This window comes from Halyomorpha halys, unplaced genomic scaffold (genome assembly GCF_000696795.3).
Source record: "Halyomorpha halys isolate HHAL.00 unplaced genomic scaffold, Hhal_1.1 Scaffold213.1, whole genome shotgun sequence".
NCBI lineage: Eukaryota > Metazoa > Arthropoda > Insecta > Hemiptera > Pentatomidae > Halyomorpha > Halyomorpha halys.
The window spans coordinates 1366457-1382107 of NW_027116617.1; the positions used below are offsets into that span (position 1 = coordinate 1366457).

The 15651-nt window shown below is 29.0% G+C and overlaps 1 protein-coding gene across 4 annotated transcripts in view; it reads right to left on the reverse strand.

The window, feature by feature from the left end:
- The window catches only part of grh (grainy head), a 120422-nt gene that overhangs the window by 12546 nt on the left and 92225 nt on the right, over positions 1 to 15651 (reverse strand). For all 4 annotated transcript variants that reach the window (XM_014418932.2, XM_014418933.2, XM_014418934.2 and 1 more), the window contains 2 exons: positions 8918 to 9080; positions 2249 to 2360 (listed from right to left, as the gene is read on the reverse strand). In XM_014418932.2, coding sequence (XP_014274418.1) covers positions 2249 to 2360; positions 8918 to 9080 — 275 coding nt within the window. The remainder of the gene's footprint in view (positions 1 to 2248; positions 2361 to 8917; positions 9081 to 15651) is intronic.

Here is a 15651-nt window from a genome sequence, read left to right on the forward strand (position 1 = left end):
ATTGGATCAAACTAATTTACTACTATTACCCTAACTTTAAAAATTATACATTTTGAACATGTTTTTAAACGTAGAAAAAACAAAATTTTTTTAGTTTTTTAAAAAAAATTAACAGTTTTCCCAGAATTTTCTAGTTATTACATTTAGCTCTCCAACTCCATTTTTGTGATGCAATTAAGATTTATATTCACGAAATATTATATAAATATGAAGATAAAGTTTTTTCGTCTAAACTAAGTTTACTACCATCGTAAATATAAAATTTTTATCCTGTTGTTATATATGTAATTATTTTAAACAATATGACATAAAAATTTCTTCGTTGTTCGATGAAGAGGGCAACGTCCTCTTACCACCTCAACCTACGCCCATGGCTCGGCGTAACCCGTAATTATTAGCTGTTCAGCCCCTGATGGCATCGATTATGTAAGCATTTTTGCCTGAAGTTGATAATTTCTTTAAGTAAATGCTGATGAGGTTCTTAACACACACACACACACACACACACACACAAAAAGTAGTAAATTATTGAAATCGAATGTTTCAACATATATATTTATCAATTACATTTATGTCGCAGTCCAACAGGAATAAAATTTAACAATATCACTAAATCGAAATTTTAACTTGACTAGTTAAATTTAGACAGAAACTTTTTATTTTTAAGCTTAATTTCAAGAATTTACATGGGATTTTAGGAGGTGAACGATTATTTTAAATTTTTTAATTTTGAAAAAAAAATTAATATCGTAAGTCATGGCTTATAAAAAAATAATTAAAAAAGTGTCGGGAACTAAGATTTAAAATTATAAATTTATGTTAAAATTATATAAAAAAATTAACATTTCTTATTATTTGAACTTACTAAAATGAAAAGATAATTTGGTATTTTTATTTTTTAATTGAATTAAAAGTAAAATCATTGCGATATTTATTATAATATAATGAATATTATAATAAAATACAGCAGAATTGATTTAACAATATTTTGATAAAAAATGTAATTGATTTCAGTGCCGGACGATACCTAAGTCTATGGAACCTCAACTTTTTGGAAATTATAAAAAAATATAAAAACTATGAGATAAATTAATTTTAGCCTAACTCTAAACAAAATAAATCAGAAATTTACTGAATGAAACACAACTTGAAGAAATTTACAACAGATTAAGAAATTAATTTTGAATTGTATCACGCAAAACTTTTCTTGGGTCATCTATCTTTCATTTATGACTGATGAGGTAGGTTTTAAATAATAATGAAGTAATAATAATAATAATTGATTATTCACTAGTTCGATCCTCGGTAAAGGAGTAAGGGGAATAGGGGCGCCTACGGTTCTTACTCTTTCATGGAATGTAATGGAAGCAGGGGTGGGTCAAGACATATGAAGGACCTAAGCGGTAAAGATTTTTGGAGCTCCAAATATAAATGTTTGAAGAAAGTTCTGATAAAACATCCATTAAATTAAATCCCACTAATTTAACATTTTGTTCCAAGATTCGTTCAGATATTTTATAGCAGGTTTTTTGGACCTTTTTAGTCATTTCAAAAATTGTTAAGTTGAAATATAAGATTAGGAGGTCTCTCGAGGCCCTGTGCTATCCGAAACCCTAAGCGACCACTTAGTTCTCTAGCCGCTTAATCCGCTCCTATAAGGAGGAATACTAAAAGTTATAAGATAACTTGTTATCAGCAAGTTCGTTTAGAAATTCTTTTGATTACTGTTTTTGAAAAATAATGCGAACTCAACATTATTTTAGTAGAGGGGAGGGGGAGATCTCATTACGTAATTGCTTGGCGGCGTCAAATTTCTATAGCCGGCACCGATTGACTTAAATGTTCTAATATTTTTTAGTTACTTATTTAGGAAAATATTTATACGAATAAACTGAAATTACTAGATGATCATAAATACGATTCGTACTATATATTTACAACCATGTAACTTATAAATGCGTAAACTAAAAGCGATAAAGTTTATTATCTTAAAAAATATTAATTTCCTGTTTTGATATTCGATAATTTAAACTTAATAACCCTTACTTATTATGATAAGATTAATTATTTTATAATTTAAATGACCCTATCTATACATGGTGTTGACACCTCCATTTTTAAAAGATTTTTGTTTTGAGAAGGCATAACGTATGAAGTAAATGTTAATTAAATATAAAATTAAGTGACAAATCGTTTAGTAAAAAAAAACTAAAGGTACATAAGCAATTAAAAACATAATATCCCTTACCTGCATCAAGAATTCTCTGTTTAACACTATGTTGACGACCATGCCAGAATTGCCAAGCTTTGATTTCATCTTCTGGGCTTTTTTCTTCTCTGAACATCAGCATAACAACGCTCTGGAAATAAGTATGGAAAATTAACAAATGTCTAAAAATACTTCAATTTTAAAAACAATGTCGATTGCGGAATTCCATGTTTTTTCTAATGTTGTAATTAAACCTATCAGCGTTAAGAAATGAAATAAGATTGTAGAATCGTAATTTTTCTGTCTCACAACGGTTTAAAGCCCAGAATTGGCTAGGCTAAACTTAATCGTTCCGAAAAACAGCCTTGAAATTTCGAATGTCGTTGATTTCTGTTTGTTTTATTTCTTTTTTTACTATCAACAATATCTTAGAAGATTTTTCTGTTAATAAAAAATGGCTGAAAAAACATGGAAAATTGTAAAAAATTGTTCATTTACTAAAAATCGTGTTCTGTTCTGGATATGGACATGTTTTAGATTTACTTTGTTATAAAATAAAAGTAAAAAACACTAATTTCTGGACCAGTTTTAGTTAGATCCAGGATCATAAGAAAGTGAGGTATTAAAGATCTTAGCTAAAGCAAAGGAATACATAAAAACTGTAAAGTGTTAAAACAGTTAGACATAAAGACAAAAACTTGATAATTATTCCAAAACATTCGTCCAGTGGGAAAGAAATCAATGACATTATTAACGCTATTTGGCTATCCAAATTAGTATCTTCGGAGTTTAGGATTGATATAATGTGTCTGACGCGAAGACATACTTGATTGTGATATAAATTTTACCCACCTAAAATAAATTTCATAGGACTTTGACTCACTGTGCGGTCGGAGAAGAGGTATCTGGTTTTAGCGGTCTGCTTTTGAAATACTAGAAGTTTTTAACTCCACCTGATATGCGATATTGAATTAGCGGTTTTCGAATAAAACATCCAGCATTTTTCAACCTTAAAGATAATAAATATATAAATACATATATGTTGCATATATTTAGATTTAATCAGAAAGGTGTGAATTAGCCAACTCTAAATATGTATCTATTCATTTTTATTTATTTTTTTAAGTTAACTCCGTGACGAAGCACCTTTTAAATTTATTCTTTTCTTTTTATAAATTGATTTACTGCGGTGATTATTATGTTGTTGGTTTCACTTTACATTGCTGTCTGATGATAAATTTGTTTAATTAGTTTAACTTATCGAACGTGGATAGCAGATCACTGGAAATAGGAGGTCTGAGAGAGTGAGATAGGGAGAATAAAATTGTTAAGTGTAATGAAATTGCAAGATTAAAAAATAAAATATTTGTATTTAGTGTGTTGACGAGTATTAATTGTAAAAGGAAAAGGAAAAGGAAAATTATTTTTATATCATATGAATATATGTAGTGTATGTCCGATCATGGATTGATTGGTATGCTGTGTATTGTAGCAACCCAATGTATTTGGGCAGCATGGCTAATTAGCTATCAATGGCTTTTATTATCGCATTTCTCTCTGTTAGTATGGACAATAATGTCACTATTAGAATCATGATGAAACGAAATTATTTTTTACATCTTTTTACAGTTTTACTAAGCGACTACCTAAACTCGAAAAGGTATCGATAGAACTATAAAGTTTTTCTAAATATACTGGAAGCTTCTCCTACTAGAGTGATCCTAACACTCCAATAGGTCTGTTAAACCGAATAGTAAAAACAATAAATTTACAAGTAATGACTTCGACAACACTCACAACCTATATATAGTATTATATTGTTGACAATAATATAATCGGCCCTTTTTATCTCAAATTTTTTATTCAGGATGTTGGAACACCTGATACAATAGTTTCCACAGGGTCTTTAAACTCTCTACTTATCAAACCAATATATCATTGTATTTGAATTGTGCTTCAAGTTTCATGTTGCTTGTTTGAAGAAGAGGCACAAAAATTCAAAAAATAAAATTGACTACACTAACGACGTAATATAAAATACTACAGATCGAAGAAAGGTATGAGTGGATGAAAACGGCACTCCGCCGACTTCCTCTACGAAATATTTTGAAGTCTTCGATGATTATTTAGATTGTTTATTTAAAACGCTGTAAATTATTGTCCAGTAGTTTGTTATTTGAATTGCTTATTATATCAGTAATTAAAAAATAATAAAATATCTGGTGTATCAACACGGTTTTTATAACCACCTTGGATTCGAAGTCCAATATAAAAAATTTTTGGTATATTTTTAAAAGAAAAGTTGGAAATGAAGAGATCTTGAGATGACCTGTAACTTTGGTATCAAACTACAAAAAAAAAAAATGCTCGGTAGTTTCGGTGGAAAGCAGCGAAAGGGGAAAAATATATTTGTTTTTATTAGAGTTTTGGATTCTATGTAACTTGAAATGTAAAACCTCAAATTTAAGGAGGTATTCATTTTTTTTTTCATGGTTGCTTACATGTGTTCATTACTAAAAAATAAAATAAAACAAATCAAAACAAAAACATTAAGGTTATTAAAAAAATATTATTAGTAAAATACGCTTTCAGAATTTGGGGCATCTAACTTACCTAGAATTTTTTTCGAAAATACTTTTTAATCATATTCGTTAACCGTGGATGGATCAATAGTCCAATTATTTCCCCGGCAAGAAGATGAAAATAAGAAGAACTAGCGACTGCTGATTAAACAAATCCGTATGCTGGCCACGTACTCCGGTAATAACACTCACCTGACGAAACATTATTAAAAGGAAAACAAAAACCAAGTCAATCTATCAATGAAGCTCTACCTGTGCTACGGGATACAAAGAATCGAAAGAAAAAAATGATGTTGAAACGAATTCGACAAAATAAATGCCATTTTTCTTGAATAATTTATAAAATCTATAATTCTCGGTTAAAGATTAGACTTAAGAATCTATATGAACTAGTATACATAGAAATAAACAACCTATAAACTGATACATGACGGATGTATTAATTATTAGTTATGAAAGAAAAGTAATTAAAAAAATTAGTAAATTACTTTTTTCTGCAAATATTCTATTGCCTATATAAGCTACAATTTTCGGATCAGAATGCCCAATAAATTCAGCTAAGATAACTTTTTTTATTTATAAAATAAAAAAAGAACAGTTTCAGATTATTTTTAAAATATTGACTTTTTCTTTCTTGCTTTATTCATTGTTAATTTCAATCAAATCATTATTGAAATAAATATATTTTTATCTTAATTTAATTTTTTTAAATATTATTTAATAGCTAATGCTTAAATTAATTAATCTTACAATTTAACGATAAATCACGAGATAGTACCGTTTCCCTATAACGTTTTTTTTTGGTTGAGCTCACCGCGGTGTCTGTTCCCAAAAGTATTGACCAATTAACTGGTTCTTTCAAATCCCAGCACGGCCATTAATTTCTAATAAATTCTGGGATCTCGCTTCCAAAGTTCATTCAGTTTCCTTTTGTATGTCATTTCTAATGTTCCGATTTCGGCTGAATAAGGAATGTTTGAGGTTCACTAAAAAGAGACAAATGTCACATAAGTTTGAGTAAGCTCCATTCGAAATTTCTGAAGAAGGATTTGGATTATAGAAAACTGTTGCATACGAGTTATTAGAATTTTTGGAATACTTCTACAGATTTGAGTTCACTTGAGTATATGATATAATTGTGTACAGTCTGCTTGGATCGGGAAATATCACCAATAATTAGGGCATATCATTAGAAACATGAAATTAAAATTCGATGAGAATATTATAAAGGAAGAAACTCGACTTTTATTTATAATTTGCCTTCTAACAACTATTCGATTTATAGTTATTAGTCATTATAGCCCACTCCCTTAATTTGAAAATCCAAAACGTTGGGTAATTCGAGAGCTTACTTCAAACTCCGAAAATTGCAGTTAATATTTTACTCAGAATTTATTCAAGTGAAGGGCTTCATCCTCTAAAAAACGTGACAACTAAAAAATTGAACCAAACAATTTTTCAGCTGAAAAAGCTTACTGAATTAATCTGACAGGTACTAGTACAGGAAAAGCCAATGAATATTCGGCTAACTTGGTCAATAGTAAGATTTTTCTTCCTCCTGAAAAGTTTCAAGAAATGTTATTTGCAGAACTTTCTTGAGGGAAATTTGCAAATTTAAAATCATAACCAATATCTCTGAAATTAAAATATGGAGATTTTATCGAAGCAATGTTATGTTTGTATAGAATATAAAATTGTCTAAACTCACTACAGGAAAGTGAAAAGTTCAAATCTTACAGAGTTAAATTAAAATTATTATTAAAATAATAATAATAATAATAACAGGAGCAGCCCCCCCTCAATAAACACCCTTACAACATACATATTTTATTTACGAAATTGGTGACTTTTCGGATTTCATATTAGTGCAGTTAGGGAACTGGAAATAGCAACATGGATTACTGCAGAAATTAATTAAATATATAAAGATAATTTATAATTTGATGGAGTACATTTTATCGACGATTAGACGAGTGCTCTGACAATGAAATAGACAATACGAAGTCCGAAACTTCATCTAATTCATAAATAAAATATTTATAGAGTTTTAACAGTGTTTGTTTTCCCAGAAGTTGCTATATTGTAGTTTAGTAATAGTTCCTATCTCGTTTTGAATATTTTATTAATAATTTCATGATAATAATGCTCCCCAGAACTGATTCCGACCATAATTTGTATTTCACCCTTTTATAATTATCCAGGATATTAATTAATTAAGGACCAATTGGGTTTATGCTCTTTTATTAGAGTTAATAGCATCATTCATATTCGGGCCTTCTGGATCCTTTTAAGAAGACATAAGCCCGTTGGCAAGGTAGAGGATGCATTTGGATTAATTAAACCATTTAAGGATCTCCAAGTTTACTTAATATTGCGCAGAAATAAGACATCCTGCATCGGAAAAAGAGAGGAAACAGCGGGCAACAACTACGCATCCGCTGGAGAACCCTTCCCGAAGGCCAAGGAAAATCATTTAATGAAAACTGTGAAGGGACCTGAGGCAAGCTCCCTGCAAAAACGAATTCTATACATAATGCATGGGCGGCCTCTCGCAGGGGGAAAAAAAGATCACTTGTCTTCTAAAAGAGGAATATTTCGTTTTAATCAGAAGAAAACGGTTGGAAGTTTCACATTCCTTGCACGGGGACGTGACCAACATCCGAAAGAGCCCGCAGCCTTCCCTTCTATCCTCCACTCTCCTCAAATTAGTCAAACAGTATCTTCACCTCTTTCTCAATCTTCATGTAACAGTCATTAAAATTGTCGCTTTGTGTTTTATGCTTTGTTGTTGACCGAACACCCTCCAAAAAAGAAACGAACAAGAAACGTAGACTGTTATCGCTTCAGTATTCCGCGAAATGATCTGTGGCACTGAACGCTTAGACATTCGAGGAGTCTGAAGCACACAAAAGGAGAAAACAAAAAACTTTTTGACAAAAAGTTCTAATTTGTCTCATTCACGCAAAAAATGTAACCTATCGCCGAAATAAACATGTCTTTTATATTTACATACTTTAAACACACATCTTTTGTATTTAAAAAAAAAAATTTGATTGAAAAAAATTCATATTAATAATTTTTTTTTAAAGTATATGAATGCTAATGATCACAGTATTATAACGTTTGATAGTTGTATGTTTTTACATTTAAAGTTTAACCCTTCTATTTAAGTTATTTAATATTTATTAATATATTTTAAGCATATCAACTTTTATCCTAGTTTAGTGTTGCTTAATGTTTAATTTTCTATATTTTTCAATTGAAATAGGTTTAATATAACTTATTTTTAATATTTTAATTATAAAAAACTATATGATTGATTATTACTATTATTGGATCAGAGACAGATTCAATTTGTAAATGGTTTTAAAAACAAATAATAAATAAATGTGTTTATATTGTTCTCTTATTATTTAATTATTATTATTATATTACTTTACCTATTTTTACAGCTGTGATATTTCATCGCAATTATAATTATTAATTTAGTATAAATGAATGCTTGAAGCTGTAATACTCACTGGCCTTGATTGTGGCAGTTTATATTAATATTTCGCGGTAAATAAAATTATAATTAACTCCTAAAAAAATTATAAAATGCTCTAAACGATTTTCTTAAAAATTTAATCATGATCAGAACTATATAAAATGGTAATTTAGGAACACTTGGAGGGTAAATAATAAATAAATAAGAGAATTAAATAGGCAGCAATAAAATTATAAATAAGCAAAAATCTAATAAAATACTATGTCCATTTTTTACTTCATATCAATAAGCAAAAAAAAAACAGTGATAGTTCAGATATCGAACGTGTAACATCTATTCTTTGATTCAGAATTTAAAGCTTTGATAATATACGGAAATGTTCTAAACAGAACTGACAAAAACCAATTCCTATATTCAATAATAGAAATCATAATTTAATTTTTTATTTTTTATTAATTATTAAATCATTATTTAAATAGATATTTAGACTTACTTAGTTTTAGTTGAGTAAATACTGGACAATTCTATTCATACAAAACCCAAGTCCCAAGTATCAACAAAGTGTACATAAATTATTTATGAACAATAAGAAATACTGATAAGAATTAACAGATATTATGAAAAAGATTAATTACTCACTTTGACTGTCTGTGCTTTGAGCGGTCTGTCTGGATCGGGGATGTACTCCATGGTGATTCCATAAAATTGGCCTTTATTGATGTACGTAACTCGATCATCTTCTCTCCGTTGGTTCGTCGAAATCGGTGTTTCTAGGTGGTATTTAAAACCGTACTCAGAGTACCTTAAAAATAAAAAATAAAATCATTTTTATAATTATATGTACGTTGAAATGAGAACAATTAAGTATATCATTGCTTGATTGATGCGAGTACTTGAAAACTCGTTAACCTACGGCAGTTTACGGTACTAATTGATGAACAGAAAATCTTAAGGGATTTTGATGAAATTTAAAAATACATGGTCACAGACATGGACACCCCCCCATCTTTCTTTCTGACTATGATGTCCATAAAACCATAAAATAATCACCGTAATCATGGGGTGAACACAACAATTCAGTTGTTGGAGAATCCCTAGTTGTGTGAAATTTTTTCAGGTAATTTGATGATTTTTTTTAAACAGCCCTGTTGTATATTATAGACAAAGTTATGAAATTATCAATTTAGGCAAAATTGTCAATTTTATCCTATGGCTTCTTACCCACTCATATATACTCACTTTTATGTAGTTCATCTTTTTTATATCTTGTTATTTGAGGGCTATAATGTGAATAGAAAAGTCGTCAGTTTTATTTATTTGTTTTTTTATATTTTGGGCTAATCTTAACCACCATCGTGCCTTCATATTGATAATAATTATTAGTTTATCCATCCCCTACATAGGGACCGAATTTTGTGTGCAAGGCTAATTTATTGAAATTTACGACACGATATTTCCTCTCTGAAGATACGGTTAAGACTCTCTGAGATGATGGTTTTTAGTTCGAATATCATAAATCTAATAATGAAAGAAGTATTTTCTGGTCTCAAAATCACAGTAGATGGCGGTGAAAAATGGAATCTACATTATAATTATTTAAGGCCATGCTAATCCATGATTACGCATATGTAAATCCCTATATTCCATTCTAAGGATCAGGCATGTAAAATTTATTAAAATTGGTCCGGCCGGCATACAAGAGCCCCAAGCCCATGGTTGTTCCTTGAATGTATAATTTTCTAAAAGCACACCAGATGGGGGCTGGCGTGTAAGAGCTTTGTAAAGGACGGCAATTATAGAAGGGAGCTAAAGTCCAGTTATCTTTCAACCTAGCTCTCATTAATTACTGAGATAGCTTAAGTGTTCGACAGAGAACCAATTAAAAAAAAAAGTCGAGATTTTTTTGGTGGGTAGTCCACTTTAATTGGAAGATTTTTACTCGTGGATAAATTAGGCTAAAGGGGATTAAGGGACCGTTACGAATTCGCGTCCAAGTCGCTTGGCAACTCGCACGCGTCGTTGGGGAGTCGGATCCGTAAAAGTAAATATTACATTGAAAAAGTCATATACATTTTAAAAAGGATCCAGGTTCCAGTGTCGAAAAAGCAACTCGAAAAGATGATGTTGAAATTATAGAATAAAAGAATAAAGTAGGTACATAAAAGTTCTATGGGTTGTTTTTTTTTTCTTTCTTTTCGTACCTTCCATTGAAAGAAAATAAGGAATATATAGGTGCAAGGAATATGTTAGTTGAAGTTGGCATCCTTTTTCTACCATGGGTATTTTAAGGGCTTTATCAATTATACACTGAATGTGCAGTGTCAATGGCGCCAAATGCGCGTTGATACTATGTTGAGCGGGGAGGGTCCGCTTTGCTGGTCTACGTATTGAAGACAGACAGCAGTTTTTGAAAGGAGCCAGCCCAGGAGAGGATGCGAGAGGTCTCAGCTATTTTGACTCCGAGGGCGTTATTCTTAACGCGTTTGACATTTAACAAACCACCAAAAAATTCAAATAATATTAGTTTATCCTAGAAATTAACTTGTAACAACTTTTCTGACTTTTAAAATTTTTGTCTTTAAGGCAAGGTTTACCAAAGAAAAAAAAATGCAACAAAATTTGAGGTGTAGAATTCCAAAACCAGCCGTTCTATTCTCCATTTTTTTATTTTTTACTGTATTACCTTGAGATGAAAGGATTACTCTCAATTCTTTTTAATACTTTAGTCTCGTGGTAATATTGTACAAATATAAAAAATAAAAAAAATTAGAAAATGGACTAGAATAGTTTTTGAAATTCAATGCCTCATTTATGAAGGTTTTATTTGTATTATGAAGGTTTTCTCGTTAAATTTCTAAAAACTAAGAACGCTTATATACTTTTATGGCAATTGATGATATCCCATGTTCAGCACTCTAGCCACAGATTTCTTCTGAAAACATAAAGCCCCTCCAACCCACGAGTAATATTTATGGTTGCGGAGGAGGAAACTAACAACCTTTTTTTATGAATCTAGAATTATTACAATGGTTAAAATATCAATTTCAAATTGCCAAATTATTCCTTCAGTCATTTCAGAGCAATGCTGAGAATTTTTCTGAAATTCTGAATTAGAAAATATTCCGAAATGAAAACTTTATTTATCTGGAAAAGAAAAAAGAAATCAGTTAAATATAGTTTTCATACTTCAAACTTTTTATTCCCTGAATATGTATCAGGAAACAATTGGCAAGCAACGTTTACATCTGAATATATATTCATTAAATACAATATGAGTAAACGAAAATTTAAAAGCTGTTTATATAATTAAAAATTTTATAGATATTTATCATAGCATGTGAAATAAAATAAAAAAAGTAATTAATATACTAATATAAATAAGCCTAAAAATAACCGTAATAAATAAATTCATTCTAGATTGATAAATATTTACAGTTATATAAAGAAATAAACTGGCTTCAAAGTGTCAGATATAAATAAAAATCTTACTGCTAATTGATTTTTTTTAATCTGTATAAAAAAATAATTAATTAAAAATAATATAAAAATTAGTATTTTTTTTTTATTTCTCCAGAATCTCATTATGGTTTAACTATATGAATTAATGAAAGCTGATAAAGAGCTAAAACTTCTAGTTAAAATAAAAAATGGTTTAAACAATTATTTTAAGTAAATTAATAATTTTCGGGTGAGAAAAAATATTTAAGGTGTTAAGGGTTTTTTATATCATGAGATTTTAAAATTCTTATACGTAATGAAATCTGAAACATGATATAGGAATTAATCTATAAAAACAATATGGTATAGAGTTCCGGGTGTATCATTATTTTTTTTTTTTTAGTATTTCAACGATAGTTTTATTTAATTTTTAATAAATTTAATTTGAATAATATAATAGGTTAAAGCTATATTATTAAGGTTTTTCAGTTTCTTAGTTATCACTTGATACCACCCATTATTTTTTATTCTAGATTATATCTTAAAACTGTTGTGAACATTCTTGTAAAACGGAGTGATTTCGAGAGCATATAAAAATGTAAATTAATAGAAAAATTAATTTATCAAGAATGACCAATCTTGATAAAGGAGGTTTCATAAGAAAACAAATTAAAAAGAACCAAAACAGGGTCGTTAAACTGTTAGAAAAGTGTCACACGAAATACAACGTAGAAACGGCACCATTTTGTTACATTAATAATTCTTCCGACATATAATTCTTCCTCCTTCATTAACTCTTCTATGAAATCCATAATAATCTATAATACTTATTTTATGATTATATAATTATACAAAAGGATGTAAACATATTCCATTATCCTTTTTTTGAAAATGTTTCAAATTACTTTTAGTTTCTTAAGAAGTTCCCTGTTGTTTTGAATTTGTTTATGTATTTCTATTCGGTTAGTAACAAATATTGTTGATTATCAGTAATTTAGTGACAGTTTAAATTTATTTTTGGTTTTATATACTTTCTATGTTTCTTAATTTCTTTATACTAATTAATTTCCTAATAATTCTTTCTTACAAAGTAACCCTTTATTGACCCTTAAAGAGTTGTAATCGTTCAGATTTCCATTTATCTTGAAATCTCATTTTTACCTAAAGAAATTTTTATAGTTTGTATTTTTTTTTTTAGTTAGTTATGTTTTAAACAGTTTTACTTAGTTTTAAACAGATTTTTTTTATTAACTTTGTGTATTTAGAACTTAATATAAGAGTGTTTTTTTGTAGTTACTTATATACTTATATGTATATAAGTTTTCTTTTCTTTTTTGTTTGTTTCACTTATCCTGAACCACTTCACATTTTGTTTGTCATTTTACTTACTATAGGCTAACCCCCTTAAGAAATTAAATAAAATTCTTGGGTAAAACAGAATCATTAGTGAAAAACACTATTTCATTTTTATTATTTCCTCTTAATTTTGTAATAAACTTCTTGGTTATAAATTGAAAGTAATGCATTGACATACAATTGGAAAAATGTGTAGTTACGTTTCCTCAATTACAGCTTCGACAAAGGTGTTCTCTTATCATTAAACGGAATGCAATAGGTCCAGGTCAAAGCGTATTTGATTCCGAACGGCCTTCGATTCCGATAGCCCATGTTAGCTCCGCCGATACGGACCTTTCACAGAGTTCATACGAATACAAATTAACTTTTTAAAATGAGTTCTTATCCCAGGTTCCTAGGCCTCACAAATAAATCCTTCCGAGAGGAGATTACAGTGCGGTGGTAGGAGGGTAGCAATGAAGCCACGAAATATTAAACTAAGGGGCGTTAACCCTTCGAGGCAACTAACACTCGGGCAAACTGGTCATTATCGCTGCCCAACCCCCTTCATCTCATCTAACTTTATAATTTAAACTCTTTTCATTTAGTTCTGAGCGATTTCATTAGGAATTCTTGGCATTGGAGTTCTTCAAAGATAACTAATTGTTTTTGCAATTCTTAGACGATTTAACGAGCTCATTTCGCAATAAAATTATTTTTAAAGTCGAAATTTTTATATATATATAAAAAGTTTGAAATATTCATGTAGTGTAGAGCTGACCCAAATCCATAGGCCCCAGGGTGAACATAAGGAGTCCAGCCCGCCATAGTATTAAATTCGTTCAGGTTAAATACCTTCGACAATATCATAATCATATTTTATCCAACGAATATTTGGAGATCGTTGGGAATTTTAGAATAAAGTATTATAATAAATTGCTAAAATATTTAATTAAAATTTAAAAATATTTAACTGATTTTCAATTTGAATAGATAATTTTTATTTTCAAGATTATTCGATGAATTTTCCAGAATCAATATAGCTAAACGATTGTAAAAAAAAAAACTTAAGTATTATAGTTATAATCTAATCTTTTTACGATGGAATATTTGATACTAAGGATGTTAGTGTTAACTATGAGGAAGTTGGAACGTCAGACCTCTAAGTCATTTCTCGCAGAATCAAATTACACTCTGACCCTAATGACCAAATCGGCCAATTAAAAATCTTAGCATTGAAAGAGTGAAAATAATTCTGATTCACTTAGCAAGTGAAATCAGAATTATTTTCTTGTCAACTAATCTATTTTAGCCTACACCGCCAAGCATCTATTTTTTTAAATGTAGAAAAGGCGTGCACATGTTAAAGTAATCCGAATATAGACAATTCTAAACGACAGAAAGAAAGCGTTAAGTTTTTTCGTTGGTTATGTATGTTGTTTTTTTCCAATTAGAAATTATCTAAATATTAATATTCATACCAGTACTTTCAATAGCAACTTTCTAAACCACCTTTAAATGAAAAAGTAAAGAAACTCTAATGTTGTAAAAAAAGGTTTAAAAAATTGTCTTATATAATACAATGATTGATACATATAATAGTTCCTGTGTTGATAACAGTATAATATTTTCTGAAAATAATTTAATGTAGACATAGACTTCATATTATGAAAATATCTGTTTATTTTTAAGTAATTGTTTTTATTTTCGTAAAATAACAATTTCATCGATTTTTTTTATTTTAGTTACCTTTTAATTTTTTTATGTCAAACCTTAAAATGTAAATTTTTATAACTTTTAAATGTTCCTTTTTTTTTAACATTTTTAATTTTGACCAGAATATGGTATCTAGTAAAAGAAAAAAAATTATAAAACGTTCGATGAAATAAACAGTGTTAAGTAATATATGCTTCACTGCCACAACAGTAAATGTTGTCATTACGGCTCCTGTGTCGGACCAATGCTACAGTACTACCATGTTATAATGGGGGCAACTATCATCCAGTTTACACCAGGTAGTGACCGAAGGCCAACAAACCCAAAATTTTTTTATTTATTTAAAAAAAAAGGATAAAACAGAATTTATTCAGCGAGTAATTTTTATTTAACAGCTGTTAAATAATTTCTTTAAATAAAATGTTTTTCATAAATTGTTTTTCTATTTCATAAAAGTTATCCATTAATTTTAAGAACAAATATTACGCAGTACTTGCTGTTGCGAAATTTATTGAAAAAAGTTAATAACGGTTTCGGACGCTAAATTTAGAGAACCAAATGTAGAATTATAGTAATTTAAAACAGTTTTGATAAAAACAAAAATAAAATTGATCATTGATTGAATAAAGGATTTTTGACCAATGACCAGTTTTTGGGAAATGTTTTTTAATTACAACTACTATAATTTCGGCTGTGAAGTCTGGGGAGCGGCATCCTTCACGAAAAGGAAAAAAATACAATCTTTTCAAAATAAAGTCCTAAGAATCGCAGTTAATGCTCCTTGGTTCATAAGAAATAGCCAATTGCATCGGGAATTACAAATGGAGTCAATAGAGGATTATATTAAAAAACGGTTCATGAAGTTCCACTACCAATTACCGACA